The sequence below is a fragment of the Amphibalanus amphitrite genome, unplaced genomic scaffold (genome assembly GCF_019059575.1).
Source record: "Amphibalanus amphitrite isolate SeventyFive unplaced genomic scaffold, NRLGWU_Aamphi_draft 000577F_arrow, whole genome shotgun sequence".
NCBI lineage: Eukaryota > Metazoa > Arthropoda > Thecostraca > Balanomorpha > Balanidae > Amphibalanus > Amphibalanus amphitrite.
In genome coordinates, this window is record NW_024882071.1 from 303,572 (window position 1) to 323,943 (window position 20,372).

General features: G+C 49.1%; 2 protein-coding genes across 5 annotated transcripts in view; one reads left to right on the plus strand and one right to left on the minus strand.

Moving 5' to 3' along the window:
• Window positions 1-7,323, plus strand: part of LOC122394173 (paired box protein Pax-6-like) — a 54,315-nt gene extending 46,992 nt beyond the window's left edge. For both annotated transcript variants that reach the window (XM_043390862.1, XM_043390863.1), the window contains 3 exons: window positions 400-587; window positions 960-1,243; window positions 3,995-7,323. In XM_043390862.1, the coding sequence (XP_043246797.1) occupies window positions 400-587; window positions 960-1,243; window positions 3,995-4,086 (564 nt within the window). In that variant the 3' untranslated portion in view covers window positions 4,087-7,323. The remainder of the gene's footprint in view (window positions 1-399; window positions 588-959; window positions 1,244-3,994) is intronic.
• Window positions 7,324-7,556: 233 nt separating this feature from the next.
• Window positions 7,557-17,939, minus strand: LOC122394174. Of its 3 annotated transcripts, none has more exons than XM_043390864.1 (11): window positions 17,887-17,939; window positions 15,973-16,058; window positions 15,248-15,571; window positions 14,808-14,931; window positions 14,343-14,499; window positions 13,416-13,605; window positions 12,938-13,105; window positions 12,271-12,426; window positions 11,686-11,786; window positions 10,909-11,071; window positions 7,557-10,516 (listed from the first exon to the last, which is right to left on the minus strand). In XM_043390864.1, exons 2-11 carry the CDS (start codon window positions 16,040-16,042, stop codon window positions 10,287-10,289), a joined length of 1,683 nt encoding a protein of 560 aa, XP_043246799.1. In that variant the 5' UTR covers window positions 16,043-16,058; window positions 17,887-17,939; the 3' UTR covers window positions 7,557-10,286. The 3 variants fall into 3 exon arrangements, with proteins under 3 accessions (XP_043246799.1, XP_043246802.1, XP_043246800.1); XM_043390867.1 differs by having other exon boundaries at window positions 17,741-17,899; XM_043390865.1 differs by lacking the exon at window positions 17,887-17,939 and adding an exon at window positions 17,736-17,849.
• Window positions 17,940-20,372: the final 2,433 nt, after the last annotated feature.

Consider the following 20,372-nt stretch of genomic DNA (forward strand, 5'->3'; position numbering starts at 1 on the left):
AGGCCGCCCCACAAACGAGATGTGTGGGGATACTGTTTTGTTTTGCGTTGCGGTTTCCAAGCATTGCGGGCTAGTATACAACCGCAGGTAACGGTCGCTCAGTGACTGCGATGCATTTCAATAGACAACACCGCCACGTAATGCGGCGTATGAGGGCGGTGGTTGAACCCTTGCGGGCATGAATTATGAACAATAATTAGCCCGCAGTCGACATTTTCTTTGTCCCTTCGTAACTACCAGACAGGGTGGCAGTTTAATTACATTAATGTTGCGTGCTCCGTTATCACATCGCGTGTCTGTTACACATTTGCAGACTGGCCGAATGGGGTTTTGCGCCCGTTTCGCTGCCTGCCATTGGTCCACACTCGTGCCACGGTGACCCTGATTGGTTGTTTCCAGGTGTGGTTCAGTAACCGGCGGGCCAAGTGGCGACGCGAGGAGAAGCTGCGGAACCAGCGCCGGGGTATCGACTCGGTGGGCGCCATGCCGCACCACGCCTCGCCGGGCGGCCGGCTGCCCTCCCAGCCGGGCTTCAACTCTATGTACCCGTCCATTCCGCAGCCCATCAGCATGGCTGACACGTATAGGTGAGCCGGCCCGCGCGATAAGGTCACCCGACACCGGTCGCCAGACCGGTCCCTTGAATACTCAAAACAGATACCGAATGTCAATCATAATGATGTGCCATGTAGTGCGCATAGTGACGTTTATTGACATATAACTGCAGTTAGGCTGGTAAAAAGTAGATCACCTTTTTTCCTGACGCCACAGCCCACAACGGAGTTCAATACAAATAATGAATAAAAGGATGTTATCTAAGGGGCTTCAATATAGAGACACCCATGGAGCCCAACCTGTCCCTGCGTTACCACAGGCTGTAACAGATGTATGTAGACCTCTTGGATCTGCTCTAGCTCACCGCATAAACATGGCATAACACATTTCCATCTCTTCCCCAGCTCGATGTCCCAGTCGCTGGGCGGCATGAGCTCGGCAGCAGCCGCCGCGGCCGCAGCTGCCGGCGCCGGCTGTCTACAGCAGCGCGAGACGCCCTACCCCTACATGTTCGACCACCTGAGCACGCTGGGTAGCATGTCCTCTGCGGCTGCCGCCGGCTACGGACGCTCCTCCTGCAACATGACCCCGCAGAGCTCCGGACATGTGGGCTACCCCGGCTCGGCGGCAGCGGCGGCGGCAGCAGCAGCGGCAGCGGCCGCCGCACCGGCTTCAAACGCAGCCACAGGTCAGTCAGGGGTCAGGGAATGGGGCAGATGGGTGCTGGATGAGGCGCTTAGGGCTGTGATGACAAATGGCAGTCACTTTGGGCTCATATAGGGTTACAAATATACAAATGTTAGGTATCATAGCACCTGACGATTGGAGTTGGTATTGAACAAACTTGTGTGCCTTTTTTAGTTTGTGTAACTGTCTTCGTAGTATTAGTATGCGGACAGCAGATGGATTTCAAATTATGCGTGCTGCTGAATGCTAATGCTTTGGCTCGAATTGGCTAATGATGTAAGCCCGATGCTTGCATTTCACGATGAAGGGATATTTGAAATAATCCCGTCTGAAAGTCCGGTAATGCCGTTGTAAGGTACACCAGCGCTTAGAACGGTTACCACATGGAGACTCCACCACGAAACCAGTCTTAGCCATGCCCGATCAATGCTCCTACAGCTCGTTAGCACGAAGACAATCCAAAGTTCAAAGAACCGCCCCCGTTTCGTGACTACGGAGCTGTATCCAGGTCGGCGCCATGTCCCAGGCGCACTTATGTTAATAGGTCACGGGAGTCGCCACCGCCGCTGCGGCAGGGACTTAGCTCTCCTCATGTCACCGAGCTGAACATCCGGCTAGACGGGGCTGCCACGCCACCCTCCGACCCGAATCCGCCGGCGGCCGCCACGCCCCTGGACAAAGCTCCAAAGCTGTTTACATGCCAGTCCAAGTGGCGTTCGTGAGACAGGGGGTTGTTAGTGGCCGACTTCAAACCTGGCGTCTTCATCAAAGAGCGCTACGCCGGCGGCCGCCATAGCTGCGGTCACGCGTCCTTTACTAGTTAATGAGGAGCAGCGCGGTGCCGAGTGGGCCGCAGAATCGATTCCCCGGCATCACGGCGCGGTCGGCGGCACCTCCGTCTCGGTCGCGGCGCACGGCCCACCCGGCACACCTCCGCCAGCTCCCAGCGCTGCGACGGAGTAGGGCGCCGCTACTGCGACCAAGCGAGCCAATTATGCGCGAATTCTCACCAGGCCGAGAACTTTGCGCATACAGATTCTAGCCAAAGTTGGGTTGATTATTCACCTTCAGCTGTTGACGCAGCCAACCGATCCGAGAAGAGCGACGAAACTGTTCATCCAAGTTGTATAGTTCATTAGAACAACACTATCTTTTGCAATATGTATTTTGCTAATCTGAATAAAGAGCGCCTTATCTTGTGAGTGCGAAGTTTGAGCCTTCGGCAATATTCACCCTCGATTTCATCTTTTAAAATTGTGATGGAGTTATGAAATGTGAAGTGCTTCTTTTTCGAACAAAGACAAAAACAACCAAGGAAATTATAAAGAAGATAAATCGTGAAAGACCAGTTGAAACCATTCCTTGCGAGCCGGACTTCAAGCATAATTTTGTAGGCTTGAGAACGTCTTTGACGTCAAATGCAGCCCTGTAGCCGCTTTTCCCCGGTCCTGCACATGGGTGGTCCGAGCTGCACCTCCTGATCCGGAGACCGGGCGCCGATGTGGCCCATCACATCCGGCGGGCCACGCCCGGCGCCGGATCGTGCGACAAAAACATCCGTGGCAGCCCCCGCTCGTCATTTGTCATTTACAGTCGCTCGCCCAACAAAGGCACTGCACACAAAATTATGTCGATTCGTTTATGACGCGGGGCGGGGGCGCTGACTGCGGGGAGGGGCGGCTGGAGGGGAGGGGAAGCGATCACTGAAGCGGACATGACCGGCCCTCTCGCGCTGGAGGTATCCGATTATGATGGCATTGTTCGGCGCCGCTCACATCTGCTATCATTGGGGCCATTGTGCGCGACGGGGAGCCGGGCGGCGGGCCGGCCGCGGTGAGCCCGCTACTCTAACGAACCGGGATAGTGATGATACGGGGATGACGCCGCAACATGGCGCCCGGCGGCGACAGACGCTGACAGCAGAAATTGGGTGACGACGGCGTCCGTCTGTGTCAGCAGTTCAGCTGATAAAAACGACACAGACGGAATACATATTTGATTTTACAATGATAAGAGTTAAATGAAACCGAAGCAAGGTGCTCGAACCAGGCGCGGATACAAGGGGGGGGGGGCATGGGGGCCATGGCCCCCCCCCTTGGCCGATTTTTTTCAAAAATAAAATAAAAAGTTAAAAAGTTAAAAAGCTGAAAAGGGGGCCTCCTGAAAATAAAGTGGCCGAAATCCGATGAGTTTTTTTTTTAACCTACCCACTTAGTTATTTCTTAGAAGACTAGCTGAGAAGACTTCTTTGTTAGAAGATTGGTAAAGCTTTTCATAACTTGGAGGTCTCTTATACTCACAGAGATGACCACTTTTACAGGGCCTCCTAACCTGCACAGAGGGCCTCCACGCCTGCACAGATGTTGAGATGTTGCCTGAACAGCTAGATAAGCTCAATAGACGCAGTTTTTTTTTGAGGGGGAAGATGCCAACAAGTGGGAAGATGGGGCCTCCAACAGGTGGGATTATGGGGGGGGCCTCCTGGTTTCTAATGGCCCCTCCCTTGGAGATTTTCTGGATCCGCCCCTGGCTCGAACGATTGTCAGTGCAGCAGCATTGGCGAATCAATTATATCTATCGCTTGCTTGGAAAGATAGCGAAAGTGTAGCTATCAATTTTATTGTTTAGGAGGCGAACTTATAGACCGAGAGCCAAGGAGCACAAGCGCGCTAATAACGATTATGATCGAGCCCCATCCTACCCAAGACCGACCGACTTTAACCTGACCCACGCCAATCCCTCTCTTTCACAGGTGTTCTGTCGGCTGGCCTGTCTGTGCCGCTGCAAATTCACAGCCAGAGCCAGCACGACCTGGCCGCCAACTACTGGTCTCGGCTCCAGTAGCAAGCAGCCGCCGCCGGCCGCTGGTGGTGACACGAGATTGATCCGGCGGTCGGCGGTTTTAGTTGCGCTCCAGCGCAAGCGAGCTAGGAAGTTGTGGATCTAGACACGGGCTCGGCAGCGGAGACGGGTTCGTTTGGGATATTTCTTTAGTCGACGCATCGCTCGGATCGGGCGTATCGCGGCGGAGGATCTTCTCGGATCGGTGAATTTCTGAACCGGGACCGACAGTGACTGGGAATCTCACGGAGTCGAGCGCCGGAGATACGAGTTCGGCTCGGTCACTGGCACTCTGAAACGGAGTTCGGCCCAAACCACGGACACTGGACCAAGTATGGCCATTGGCCTGCACCGGGACTGGATCTCATCCTCGGAAATGAGTTGATCCTTGCTACAAGCCTCAGTGATGCCCGCCCTCAGAACTGGAGCCGAGTGACCCATTGGACCGTCCCGAGTCGCTCAGTCACCTGTCCCGCTGCCGGTCCTTGCGTTTCCCGGTCCACTCGTTCCGTTTCCCAGCCCGCCCGTTTCCCGTTTCCAGGTCCGTCCTGGTCGCCATACTGACGACCTTGTCCAGCGTCACACAATAGTGGGTCGGTGGCCGGCGGGTCGCCCCTCCCCTCCCCAGTTCCCGCTCCGCCCCGCCCCGCAGTCGGCCATGACTGCTGTGCTTCGTCAACCAGAGGGCGGTACCTGAGGGGTCGCCGCACGCGGAGGGGGGGGGGGGGGAGCCTGTTACACAGGTGTGGGGACAGATGCGTACTACAGAGCCGCAGGGGAAGGGGAGGACAGTGGCTCTCCAAAGAAATGATATGCGTTGACGTAGCGTTTTACGGCGCGAAATGTGTGACAAGGTACTGACAGATCATTGTTTACCGGGCTTCTCAAAAAAGTTAGACGATTTTATAACTAACGTATTGAAGGGTGTATCAGTGTAACAAAACATAATTGGGTATCACCTAAAAGCCTCATCAAAGACATTTCGTTTGAGGGGATTTCGATCCTCGGTAGTCGCCTTTCTGAGCCGCGCCGAGGTCATGTTCGAGATGATTTCCTTTTTGCTCGATGCACAGTTTAGCCCGGCGCAGCGCGACCTCTGCTGCAGCACGACCTACGGAAAGCTGCAGACGGCACACCGCTGACTTCACTGCATCCTTATGATCTTCGGAACTTTTTGGGTGGTTTCGGTACACCTGAGACTTGAGGTGGTCCTATAGGAAAAAGTCCGGTGGGGTTACGTTCGGAGAAATCGCCGACCACGGGCGTGTCTCGAACCTCGAGATCACGCGCTACCCGAAGCGCTCCCACAGCCCCTTCCGTTTTTTTTTTTTTTTAAGCGGTATTGGCGTGGCATCGTCTTGCTGGAACCATTGGATCTTAAGCGTTTCCGGATCTCTGCTCATCCTGATATTGCAGAACCTTCCAAAACGTCGCCAGAGCCACCCGATATCGCTGACCAATGACAGTCTGAATAGCGCATCTCTCGCACGAGTGGTGTTCGCCGTGAGCCTTTGATTGGGTTTATGGCCGCCGCTGTGTTCCTTGAATTGCGTGAACCTATTGTTAACACTTCCTCGAGCCAGAAACTTGTCAATAATGTGGAAAATTTTGTTTCAAGTGTTGCTCTCTTTGCCCTAAAGTGTTTGCGGATCTTCCGTGGTGTCGAACCGACCGACTTAGTCTGGGAAAGCATAATTTTACGAGTTTTGCTTTTACTTCCTAAGACCACGGCTTCATTTTTTAAGCTCAAACCATGGTGTCATATAAATCTACGAAAAATTCTCCGTTTTTCCACGTGCATTGATTTTGCCTAAATGTTGTTAGGGGTCCTCTATTCGCAAAAGAAATCCGTCTAACTTTTTTGAGAAGCCCGGTAGCTCGTGTTTAGGTGCTTCGCTTTTGACAATGTGTTTTTAATCGATTGGTTTTATGTGGAATGGTGCGATTTCTTAGCTACGTGACTTGGACAAACACACTTGCTTTGGAAAAGATGATTCATTATCAATCGGTTTATTTTTTATTGAAACAAAGCCGGGGCTGTAGGGATATTCGCCCCACAGTTCTCAGAAGCAAAAATGGACATTGCTGTCGATTTGTTCCACCGACCAGTCAAACTTAGCTGCAAGGCCATTTGGTTGCTGAATAGGTCCATTCTTTATGTTAGGTATTCTCAATTGACGTTTCTTGCACGGCACGTAACATAACACGTGCTTCCCTAGAATAATAACAAAAAGTGCACAAATGAAAGAGGTGCATGCAAAGACAAAGATTCAGGTATCATGCACAAATGAAGATGGCAAATGCATGCATGTGGTGTCAATTTTAATGGTTTCAAACAAGTGAATCATAAAAAATCATTACACAATGGGTCACCGTGATTGAACTAACATTTCTTTTTTCTAAGGCGGGGAGATAACAGGTCAAACACGACATTGCAGCGTACCGTTTGAATCAATAACACATTTGCTTTTAAATACCTATAAGGTAAAATCACCTCAACAAACCAAACCACGATGCATGCCGCTAAACCAGCAGCGAGCTGCCTTTGTAAGCCACCCCGTTAACAAACATGGGGTCATGCTCAGCGCCTGGTCACATTTTGCTAACAAATAGATTGATAGTGAGGAACGGTTCCTAACGGGCCTCCTGTGTGGGTTCAGTCTACCTTTCAGCTAGCGCGTTCTGTCGACGAGCGCTCGATGCCCGTCGGCACGGGGGAGGGAGACGAAAGTGTTGTGTTTGTTGGCGTCCGCCATGTGCGATGTTTGAGCCAGTGTACTTGTGCTTGTGTTTTCTGGCGTACCTATCGATAGTAGGAAGTAGATTTATTGTTGCATGTTACCACTCCGGGCCGCCAGGCGAGCGCGAACTGTTTCATAATATAACTAGGCCTTATCAGAGTGCGCAGCGGAGTACAGCTACGGCGAATCATTGTAGGCAGGCGACACAGAGCTGGAGTAGACTGCCATTCTGTGCTTTTCTCTTGTTGTCATCGTGAAGTGGGGGTAGCGTGAGGGCGCTGGTCGCTGTGAAGAGAAGCAGTGACGATTTGGGGAGACGGACAGCTCGGGAGATAGGCGTGAGAGCCGCACAAAGCGTTCGCCCGCGCCGCTGTCGCGTGTACCATATGTGCTGAGTGGAGTTCGACTATGGTGGTGTGCTGTATAATAGGTCTACATACTGTGTACATACAAACAACGTGTAGGACTATGAAGCGAATGTAATAAACTGGAAATAAGATGTGATGCGTTTCACGTAAGCTGTAGGAGTGTAAGCACATGTTGTAGCACATGTGTAAGCACATTCATAGGGGATGGTAAGCACATGGTGCAACAATCATTTGTCTGCAATGGCATCGTGCGATAGTTTCGATCTAGCTAAACCTGGGTTGCACCAAGCGCAGATCATTCGCTGAGTGGCAGCAATGCACATTGACTTGTGTGCATTGACTTTCACACAGACAATACAGACAATACGTTATACGTCCGTGTATTTGTGCGTACATATACCCGCTCCATTCATCCAGATTATACGCTTCAACTGTTAATGATACGGCAAAACCATAACAGATGTATCACCTTTCAGACAACACCATTACAATGGGCGCTACAATGTAGGGCTACAAATGTGACATTCGGTGCACAGCGCGTAACATGCTGGCGATACGCGATAATGCGATTGGCGATATTGTAAACATACCGTGGCACTAAAACAGCCGGCATTAGCACCTGTCAGATATGGAATCAATTCGTGAAAGACAATCACTCGAGCTCAGACATTAAGGCCAAGTCTTATTCTTACAAAGACTGTTGGTCCCATGCAAGACAGCAAATATGGCACAGTTTCGCGACGGATGGATAATGAACCAATTTGATATTAACTCGCTAAAATGTGTACATAGTTATTAGTCAGAAGTCAGAACCCACCCATAAGCCATCTCAAAGAGCTGGAGTCCGAGAAATAATTATACACCATTGATGATCGGATTAATAAGCTGCAGAGTTCAAGAAACAATTATACACGATTAATGATGGGATTAATAAGCTGCAGTCATGGTGCAAAAGTAAGGTATATCGTAGCCGCACACACACTACACTATATCCTAAACCAGACCATCGCATTATTGTCAGTGTCGTTATCCACACAAGACATTCGCATCACACAATATCACATAGCTTTCCTCGGTACACCAATAGAGCGTAAGCAAAAAATATCTGCATGTGCACTAGTTGCACAAAAAGACGCACTCGCCAACAGAAGAACGACTCAGCACAAATGCACAGCGGCACGTAGAGGACCGCAAGTGGAAATGTCAGCAGCAGATGAACATGTAAGTTCTGCTAGGCACCTTACGCATGTTACTCCCTCGTTCGCATCATTGCAACCACCGATTGCAGATTTGCGACCCGTGAAACCCCATCTGCAAGTATTCCACGCTAGTTGGCTCCCTACACTTCAGGTGCGCAGTGCGGTGCGCGAGAAAGAAACTCAGCAGCGCAAAGCGCATCACAAAAGGCCTCACAGAGTACGGTACGGAGCCCATAGCTGCTTGCAGTTGATACAGCCGTGAGATTAAGGCAATGGCGGATGCAAAATTATTTAACGATAATGTGCGGGAGCAGTTATACAGCATGGTTACAAAAAGAGGTTTGGGACAGTACAAATGTAAAAGAACGATAAACGGATGCAGTTCGAGTATCCGGCAGAGGAGGGTACAGAACGGGTGTACAAAGGGTGCGGGACGGATGTCGGCGGGTGCAGGGCGGACGCGGACAGGGCCGCCAGTGATTCAGGAAGTCAGGCACGCGGCACAGCCCCGCCCAGTAGCATGGTAACTGCTGACACGACACGAGAAGTAGCGTGGCAGCAGCTACCGTGACACCTCATGTTAGAACGGGCAGCCGGCGAAAATGTTCGGTAATAACAGCTAATAGCAATGGGATTCACAGAAATAGGTGGTACGTATTGCAGCCAACCAAACCGCTGCTGCATTGTGTTTTGATTATAGCCAAATACGGCCAATCCCTGCATGGATCAAGGAGCATGCGATGCACGATACAAAAGACAAAACGACAGAAGCCTTCCCTTCTTCCGGACAATACTGCAAATCGGTGCATACCCTGCTGCTGTCTTTGTAGACTCCGCAGTTACAAGCTGCACTTATTTGAGTGAAGAAAACACTAAACCAGTATCCGCATACCAACTACAAGGGAGAGTGACGTCATTACACAAGCCGTTAAGGATAGTAATTCAGAAAAGAAATGCGGCTGGATTTCTTCAATTTTTGACAGCGGCGATGCCGAGGCACAAAGAAAATAGCAAAGCCAAGTTAACGTACAATTACTGGGGTGGGTGGTTTAAGTACACAGGTATAAGGGTATAATAGTATAAAATATGTGTACAAGGGGCTACCAAAACTGATGGCTGAGTGTCATGTAGGACAATGTAACCAAGCCCTGGTGGAAGAGGGCTTGACAAAAAAGCTAGTCATACACCACTGGTGAGAGATTGACTCGCCTCCTGCAAATAACATAACACCTAAAAAGTGCACGCCTAAAAAAGGCTGGCCCAGTCTGGCATCACTTAGGTGGTAGGTATTCTTGAAACGGCAAAATCGAGAACAGCTCGAAGGTCATGCTATCATAGGATGCCCAAATCTCCTTCAACTTCTCCCGATACCATTCAGTTCGAGGCACAATTTTTGTGCTCCAAACCTAACTATTTTAAGAAAAGGGCAAGGAAAAAGGCAAGCAACTAACAAGTACACCAATGATGGTTGGCACACACGTGTCAATGAGATGCTTTGATACGTGTTCTATAATACTTTCACCTGTCATGCGTTGTAGGCTATGAAAAGAAAAGAGAACGTTGCACGGGCCAAGAGAGCAAAGTTCATGAATGACTGAGAATCCTGCAACACTCAAACAGCACCATAAGGAGGGAATAGAAAATCGCAATCATCGCGAGAGAGGACTGAAACAAACATCTGACCCATGTCCGGTGCATCTCAGACGGATACCCACGCGCCTAGCAGACTGAAAATCGACGGGCTGGCCTCCGCCCGCCTCTCAGGCCAACCGATTCCCGCCTGCAAGTCAGACCCAACCCCATACCTCCAGCCGACCCTTTGTTACTTGTCTTTAGCTGACCAATGCAGCCCGTCAGGCTGATCCCTCCCCTCTCCGACTGTCCCAGCCCACCTCTCAGGCCGAGGGCGGCGAATGGGGCGCCGTAGCCCCATACGTCCCACCAAGTAGGTGCTGCCGGTCGTCGGGCAGAAGGCGATGTCGCTCGGCCCAGTGGCGGGCGCGTCGGCCGGGCTGTGCCGGAGGACGGGGGGCGCCGGCCGCTGAGCCGCCCCGGTACAGTGCCACGAGGGACAGAGACAGCGAGACGAGCAGCAGGAGGGTGAATATTGAGACGCAAACGTAGTCTGTGGGCACACAGACGGTGGGGTGTCAGGGTGTAAAGCATGACCGGGCAAACTGAGGCATCGGAAAACGGACATTTTAATTAGGGAGACAATGAGATCAACCACGTGTATCGCAGCTACAGAAAATAAGCACCTCACATCTACATGTATCACGAATAGTTTATGACATCTATCATAGACTGGTAGCAGCATCAACGAAGCAATCGGCGAAACTAAATGAGCAAGCAAGCCAAAGAAGACAATAGTGAGCAAAATACAAATTTTTCATTACGAATGCTAGCAGCGGCTCCTTTCATGAACTTTCAAGCTGCAAACATTGCGTATATAACCTATTCCGTAGTTAACTTTTCAAACACACAACAGAATAACAAACACTACAGCTAGTCGCTTACCCTGGGCGAGAAACCGCATCTGGAGGTTGGCGTATTTGAACTCGGGATAGATGGCTCGTCGGAACAGGTTGGAGAAAATGTAGATGGTGACTGAGCCGGTAAGCATGGCGAGGCTGAGCATAATCCAGGCCGAGCCAAGCATACACCGGGTCACTACGATACACTGAGGGAGAAATGGGACGGTCAGTGTAATTCAGTGCACCATACACTGTGGGAAGAGCGGTATAGGCTCATGATGATCCATTGTTGAGATTTGGGAATGAGCAGCGGATCATCGCGATACAACGAGGGGAGAGGAGACTACACGAACTACCATGATACACTGCGACTAGGAGGAGGAGGCATAACATGAGTTTTTGGAACATGGTCTGGAGTAGTAAATACAAATAGGTAAATAAAGATAAAAATAAGTAAAATTAAAAAAGTAAATAAAAATAGGTTTTAAAGTCCGAAGCCTGAAGTTAATATAAATATTTTTTGCAAGCAGCATTCTCTCGGACTTCAGCCAGTTGCTTTCCACTCAGTCATTGAGAAACTGTGACAAAATTTTCAGCCGGATAGACTTGAGATACAATGCCCAACTGGTCCATGTGCAGCCAAACTATCACATTATCGACTGGGCATATCGTAATTCAAAGATGAGCCGGAGCGATGCCTTTGATTGTTCCTATACTGTGGACAGTGGAACTATATATGATATAACTGTAGCAGTCAGCAGACTTGTCTAACCCACCGACTCTCCCCTTGTCTCAGCGGTCAGGCTAGAGTCAAACTCACCAGCTCCAGTCCCGGGATCAGTACGATGAGCGTGAATGCTAGCGTAAACAGCACAAACGCGGGCCAGAACACGGCGTCAGCAGAGAGCTCCATCAGCTGCACTGGAATGAGATACGACCAAGGTCAGGCATAGTGCGAGGCTTGGTTACGACTCCCGACCCACACCCGCACACAACACAGATAGGTGCAGGTTCTGGAGCACTTCAGATAAGATCAGGTATTGGCAGTAGATGTGCTGGTAGAAAATCGTCTTTTGATGTGGGATAGATGTCAGGAAGGTCAAGTAGAAGTTACAAGAACTACCACATACGCTATCGAGTTCCAAGCTCACATTCAAACTGGGATATTTATTTTTCGCAAGCCTAACACCTGCGAGCCCTAGTCACAGCGGTACTTCGAAGAACTCTAGCTTCTCAAGACGCCGCTAGATGGCCAAAGGCCTCCACGCCGAGGCCCTCCAAGGCTTTATGTTTCTCGTAGGTCTCCCTTACGGTCGACAATCTAGCTTATAAATCTCCCGCTAGATGGCTGAGACCCACCGTCCCTAGCCCTTACACAGCGTGCCCTGGCTAACATCATCCTTACGATCTGGTACGAAGAGTATCACGGCTCCGAGGGTGGCCCCGAACAGCAGAGCAGTACCGAGGGTCATACGGCCGCGGCTCCATCCGCCGACCGTGTGCTGTCGGGCGTACACGAGACCGGCCAGCAGGCCCACGACGAACCCGATGGCCAGCGTCACTGAGGGGGACAACGGACAGGGGGTTAGTACACGAGACCGGCGAGAAGACCCACGACGAACCCGATGGCCAGCGTCACTGAAGGGGTAACAGGATAGAGAGTCAGTGCAACAGCTGGCCTGGCCAACGACGACTGACCCATGGTCAAGGTCCGAGCGTCACTGCAGGACACACGGTGTTACTGCAGGGTTAGTGCACCACACAACGGATACAGGACGGGACAGCGGGGCCGGTACAAAATCCCGGTCAGAACATCGATAATGAGCTCCGTCACCAGCGTCACTGCCGGAATCAAAACAGGCGGTCTGTCGAGAAAGGTCAGTCACTTTGAAAATAGCTCAATACACTTGATAAAAGAAGAGTTCATTCGATAAATCACTATCAGCACTTGAAACACCTGGCCAACTTCAGAACAAAATTCTCTCGGGTACAACGTAACATCGGTAAAATATCCTCATATTCACTCGAACATCCCCTGGCGGCCTAACCTTCTCACGGCCCCAGTCTCTCACCATTCGGCTCATCCCAGGTGAGCAGCCTGAACACCAGCACGGCGAGAGCCGCCACCGGCAAGGCCGTGGTGAGCACCACGTGCAGACTCAGCTCACGAGCGGCCACCGTGAGCAGCAGTGCACCGCTCACGAACAGCAGGGCGGCCGTCAGGTAGAAATAAAGCGCAACTGGTAACAGAGACGGAAAGAGTCACTGGGAGGCCGTCTAGCAGAGCGTCACTGAAACGGTCATGAGAAGAGACCAAAAGGTAGCAACTACCAAACCAATACAACTGCCCCGCTGATGACGGAAGTGTCAAGGGACAGCTGTTAGAGATAGAGCAGCAATTTATCAGCTAACTGTGCAAGTTTCCGTCTAAAAATAGCCAAAAATGATACCCAAAGCAGCAGTTTACAACGCAAAGCAACAATACCGTATGTGACTTTACAACAGTTCAAGAGACTTCACTCTCCTCTTTCCCCCTCAGCAGGCACTCACTCTCTGGCGGACACTCGGGGTCGTCCCCGCCGAACACGGGGCAGCCGTGCAGCACGGCCGGGACGTAGGCGGCCGTGGCGGGAGCACGGCCCGGCGGTACGCCCGTCACCGCGGCGCCGTACACCACCGAGTACCCGCGGTACAGGGCGAACGTGTACCGCAGTGGGTACAGCGGGTCCCGACTGTCCACCTGACCGACGGAGAACGGACCGGTAAATTAGGAGAGAGGCTGGAGACGAGAGGTCGGGGAGAAAATCACTCGGAGTACTGCACCAAAAATAGAAACATTCGCGCCGACACCGTACTGATGTTCAACATACCGCTTTCAAATAAATAATGCCGCAGTCACAACTCACACAAGGATTAAAGGGACCCTCCCACCTTCAAAAAAGTTAATGAATTGGCACGAAAGTGATGTCGCTCGGTTCAGAAAGAGCGAAAACGAATATCTACCAAATTTCATCGAAAAATATTCACCGGTTTTCAAGATATTAGACTTTTACTTTTGTTTACTTTTTTAGGATCTCCGCTGTTCCTAGCGACTTTATTTGAAAGTGCGGCATTTGTTGCGCGCAAAGCAGCATATACCACCGCGTGCTACCAAACGTTTTAGTAAAAGATTTAAAAATCGTTAGATCTCCGCTGACGTCACAAATTCTAAGGGGGCATACCAATGCACTAGCCCCTTAGAATCCGAAAACTGCAAGTTTGAAATTCCATATCTCCGAATTAAAGCATTTGTCGATGTTGTGAGTGCCCAAACCGGTATTTGCAGGCCATGGCCACCAATTTGGCTATCTCAACTCAAAACTAATGTTAAGGTGGGAGTGTCCCTTTAAGTGACATTTTAAAAATTGCGTACTTCTTTTACACGTAAAGGAAAGCACCAAATTATGCACAAGTTATATAATCATGCCTGCCACTGACCATGTAACCATTGTCCTCCATGTCATCCGGCTGCAGCATGCTGGCGATAGCGTCCTTGAACGTGTCGTAGTCATCTCGCAGGCTGTATGAGGGGTACATGACGTACGCATAGTACTCCATCGATCCGCGCGCCGAGTCACACGTAAAACCCATACCCCTGTGAATATATGGACGGTGATAAAACGACTATCGATAAACAACGAGTCAACGACCCATGTGGACCGAGCGGGAAACGAGAGACTCGTCGGCATATGGGTAACGTAATGATTACATAACCGCACAGCTTACGGTGCATTACATACATAGAATACATCTGGTTGTAGATAAGAACATACATCTGGTTTTATTCTAACTCGTCGTTTAATTAACTCTTGAGCTTTGTAGCGCAGATATTTTATATAATATCATTAAGAGAAGTTGAGCAAAAACACCTATCCCAGGATTTCCGTACGTTACATAACCGACCTGTCAACGCCAAGTTGCGCTCTGGGTACGTTGAAGAGGCTGTACGCGTCGTGTACGGTCTGCACACGGAAGAAGGGCGCGTCGGGGACGTCCTCTACCTGGCTGCAGCCGCCAGGTATAGGGGCTGTGGGCAGAAAGCAGAAGAAATAACACATCAGTGATGCCCACAAGGAAACAATGGCCTACGAAAACGGCGTTATTCGAACAGCGCTCGTCCAAAAATCCAGCATTTCCTGGATTCGATGGTCCATAGTTTGGCCGGAATTACTAGGCGTGAAATTGATTAGGCGACAGTGAAGGCTTCGCCTTTGCTATAATGCTCTACATTTCAAATAACAATCAGCAAACCAACAAGCAATCAACCGGCCAAGAGTAAATTGTTTCCCTAAAACCCTCTTTGTCATCCTTATTCCAATCCTTTCTGTCCTCATCACACTCACTGTAGTTGGGCAGAAGTGTGACGACCACCAGCACGGTGCCCCTGTCGAGGCCCTCGTTGGTGACCGTCACCGTGGCTGTCGAGCTGCCGCCGGTCAGCCGGTTCACCAGGCCTACATGTGGACCGGTCACAGACTCTGGGCCGCTGCCGTCGGCGGCCGCCTGCTCGAGGCTGACGGTGCCACGCTGCACGTGCGCCTGCACGAGCACCAGCTGAGCAGTGGCTGGGATACCAGCTATATGCAGTTGCTGACTGGCGCCGGCGGCCAGGGGTAGGTCCAGTAGTATTGGCGACCATGGGTCTGTTGTGTTCTGGGGCACATCATCTGTGTAGGGAGGCAGAGAGAAGTAGAAGGGGGCTGTAGTGATTATGACAATATGTAAATATGTGAAATATGTAGTGATTAAATGTTAAAAAAAAAACACTAGTGCCTAACACACACAGATATGAAGTGTGATTTACTTTGTCAATTGATACAAAAGAAACTATAACCCCTTATGAAAACTTCTATCAATAACATGCCATTGTAGAAAACTTGAAATTGAGAAATGCATAAAAAATCAGGTAGGTTTAATGTGATTAAAATGTAATCAAGCATATGCTAATAAACTATACACTTTCAGCCAGTGACCAAAAATGCCTTACAATAGGTTAAAATCAGTAAATTATGCAAGCTTGAGTCAAATCTAGAGACACATAATTGACTGGAAAGGAAAAAAAGCTTACCTATAGAGAGCCCAACCACACTTGCATAGAGAGCTAAATGTAAAAGAAGTGCAAAATTAAATATCTTCATAATTATCCAATTGCACCTGAAATCATCTTCAGTTAAACATCACAAAATATGTGCAAAAATATTTCAATTGATTCATCAATGATTTAAAAGTTTTCCTAGGAACTCTACCAATAAGTAACTCAATGCTCACAAGCATAATGGTCTCCAACTCACATACATATAAGGCATTGTAACTGCCTTGTTTTCTTTGTCTAGCCTTTAACTTGTCTCATAGTAGTCCTGTGATTTTTTACTTGTTTTACAACTAGCATTCTTTGACTAAGGTACCCTGTTGCAAATAAGCAGAATAGATCTCAAATACAATCCAAGTCCATCCTGTAGCTCAGTTGGCAAAACACCAAACTTCCAGGGGCGGAACTTTGTGTTTACACTGCTCTGGCAACATGTAACTGTTCCAGCAATCAATAGATACCTGACTGTTGAACCACTGTTAATGAGAGTGGGCAGGCTTCTGAACGTGACTGGAATACCCGACTGGAAAAAATGCACGCTTTCGTCGAGAACTCGAGCGTAGTTGGGCGTTTGCGCCGAAAATTTTCGGCGTACTTCGGCGTAAATCGACGGCTTGCGCCGAAATTTTCGGCGTACTTCGGCGTAAATCGCGAAAAAAACCGTCAGGGGGGTGGCACCAACCCCCCCTCGGCCGGCGAGGATTAAATGTCTTCGGGAGTTAAACATCTTAAATATCACTTATCTTGTCTCGTGTTCGTCTCAGGGTATTTAAGTCATGTTCAGTGAACCTGATTGTGACTCTCCCACGGCGGGAACAGTTCACCGGTCGAGAGTGAGGTTATGGATTGTCGGATTCCCTAGTTCAGATAACCTATGCTATCGTGTGCGTATTGACCGTTGTGATTCCTGTATTTCCGGCGTGTGGTTTGCGAGCGGACGCTGGCAATCGGTCCCGCGTGGCCTGGTATCTGCCCGATCCCATCGGCCGTGCTTGCACCACGCCTGTTGAAGGCCCCGTCAGGCGTCAGTCACCGGTTGGGCACTACTGCTGATCAGAGCCGGGCAACAAAATAAAGGTTACATTATGGAACATGCCAGCGAGTTTGTGAGTCAGGAGATTTTGTGATAGCGAACGCTGGTGCTCGGTCCCGCATGGCCTGCTGATGTCTATTGTCTGCCCGATCCCGTCGACCGTGCCAACAACCGTCTGTACAGTAGTCACTGGAAGACAGCCACACACACATGCCAGCCCCCCCCCCTCGACGAAAAGTGCGTGGCTACAGCCTGCAGCCATCAGTAAGCCTTGAAAATTTTCGGCGCATGAAGCATGGCTTGGTAAAATAATTTCGGCGCATAAACCCTTGCGCCGAAATTTCGGCGCATCACCTCCGTCGAGAACTTCAGGGTAGTGGAGGCATTTTTTCCAGTCGGGCTGGAATAGACGGAACCAGCATAAACTCATCTATAACTTGGAATCGCTCGGGCAAGCACATTGTAGAGACCGAGAGCCAGTATTGGTATGGAAGTGGAACAGTCATTTGTTCATCATTTTGCAATCCAATTCTGCCCGTTAGAAATCAGAGTTAATTATATAAAACCCAGTAAGCCAGGGATTACTTTGATAATAATAATGTGAGGCTATTATGCAACAGAACCATCAATTCTACAATCATGGCGCACTACGACATAAAGCCAGTCATCAAAAAGCACTTTTATAGCGTAAGCAAGAGAAAATGCATACGTTACCAGGAAACACGTGCAAATAATAAAACTTAAACCAACAATTGAAGCACTGAAAACACCACGACAGCCAAATTTCAATGGCAAACCAACTAAATGAATACTTTGTAAAACGTAAACAAACTTAAATAAGCCCGCAGGGCAAATGGTACCTGCGAAACCAAGAATACTCCTGCTGAAGCTGAGATCAAAGGAGCACGTGGAGCTTCTGTACAAAAGGAGGTTTGATCTCTAGCGTCGTATTCGTATTCGTTTTCAGCGTCGAGTTCAAAACATCGCCAAACTATGCCAACCGATAGATCTTGACACGCTGATTCCAAAAATATCACTCATTTTTTCCTAGGTCAAATATTTTGACCTCTAGGGGCAAAAAACCACTCTGGCTATAAACAACAATAAGGTACTTCTTTATTTACCGTCCGATCGGGCTGAAACTTACACAAAACATGTGCCGCCACACAAGGATGCGTCACAATCAACAAAATCGCCGATCGAGGTCAAAGGTCAAGGTCATATTTGCGAAAAACCGTTATTTTTCGACGGGGTACCAAATAAAAACTTTATTTACCGTCCGATCGGGCTGAAACTTACACAAAACATGTGCCGCCACACAAGGATGCGTCACAATCAACAAAATCGCCGATCGAGGTCAAAGGTCAAGGTCATATTTGCGAAAAACCGTTATTTTTCGACGGGGTACCAAATAAAAACTTTATTTACCGTCCGATCGGGCTGAAACTTACACAAAACATGTGCCGCCACACAAGAATGCGTCACAATCAACAAAATCGCCGATCGAGGTCAAAGGTCAGGGTCATATTTGCGAAAAACCGTTATTTTTCGACGGGGTACCAAATAAAAACTTTATCTACCGTCCGATCGGGCTGAAACTTACACAAAACATGTGCCGCCACACAAGGATGCGTCACAAGCAACAAAATCGCCGATCGAGGTCAAAGGTCAAGGTCATATTTGCGAAAAACCGTTATTTTTCGACGGGGTACCAAATAAAAACTTTATTTACCGTCCGATCGGGCTGAAACTTACACAAAACATGTGCCGCCATACAAGGATGCGTCACAATTAACAAAATCGCCGATCGAGGTCAAAGGTCAAGGTCATATTTGCGAAAAACCGTTATTTTTCGACGGGGTACCAAATAAAAACTTTATTTACCGTCCGATCGGGCTGAAACTTACACAAAACATGTGCCGCCACACAAGGATGCGTCACAATCAATAAAATCGCCGATCGAGGTCAAAGGTCAAGGTCATATTTGCGAAAAACCGTTATTTTTCGACGGGGTACCAAATAAAAACTTTATTTACCGTCCGATCGGGCTGAAACTTACACAAAACATGTGTCGCCATACAAGGATGCGTCACAATCAACAAAATCGCCGATCGAGGTCAAAGGTCAAGGTCATATTTGCGAAAAACCGTTATTTTTCGACGGGGTACCAAATAAAAACTTTATTTACCGTCCGATCGGGCTGAAACTTACACAAAACATGTGCCGCCACACAAGGATGCGTCACAATCAACAAAATCGCCGATCGAGGTCAAAGGTCAAGGTCATATTTGCGAAAAACCGTTATTTTTCGACGGGGTACCAAATAAAAACTTTATTTACCGTCCGATCGGGCTGAAACTTACACAAAACATGTGCCGCCACACAACGATGCGTCACAATCGACAAAATCGCCGATCGAGGTCAAGTGTCAAGGTCATATTTGCGAAAAACCGTTATTTTTCGACGGGGTACCTAATAAAAACTTTATTTACCGTCCGATCGGGCTGAAACTTACACAAAACATGTGCCGCCACACAAGGATGCGTCACAATCAACAAAATCGCCGATCGAGGTCAAAGGTCAAGGTCATATTTGCGAAAAAACCGTTATTTTTCGACGGGGGTACCAAATAAAAACTTTATTTACCGTCCGATCGGGCTGAAACTTACACAAAACATGTGCCGCCACACAAGGATGCGTCACAACCAACAAAATCGCCGATCGAGGTCAAAGGTCAAGGTCATATTTGCGAAAAACCGTTATTTTTCGACGGGGTACCAAATAAAAACTTTATTTACCGTCCGATCGGGCTGAAACTTACACAAAACATGTGCCGCCACACAAGGATGCGTCACAATCAACAAAATCGCCGATCGAGGTCAAAGGTCAAGGTCATATTTGCGAAAAACCGTTATTTTTCGACGGGGTACCAAATAAAAACTTTATTTACCGTCCGATCGGGCTGAAACTTACACAAAACATGTGCCGCCACACAACGATGCGTCACAATCGACAAAATCGCCGATCGAGGTCAAGGGTCAAGGTCATATTTGCGAAAAACCGTTATTTTTCGACGGGGTACCTAATAAAAACTTTATTTACCGTCCGATCGGGCTGAAACTTACACAAAACATGTGCCGCCACACAAGGATGCGTCACAATCAACAAAATCGCCGATCGAGGTCAAAGGTCAAGGTCATATTTGCGAAAAACCGTTATTTTTCGACGGGGTACCAAATAAAAACTTTATTTACCGTCCGATCGGGCTGAAACTTACACAAAACATGTGCCGCCACACAAGGATGCGTCACAATCAACAAAATCGCCGATCGAGGTCAAAGGTCAA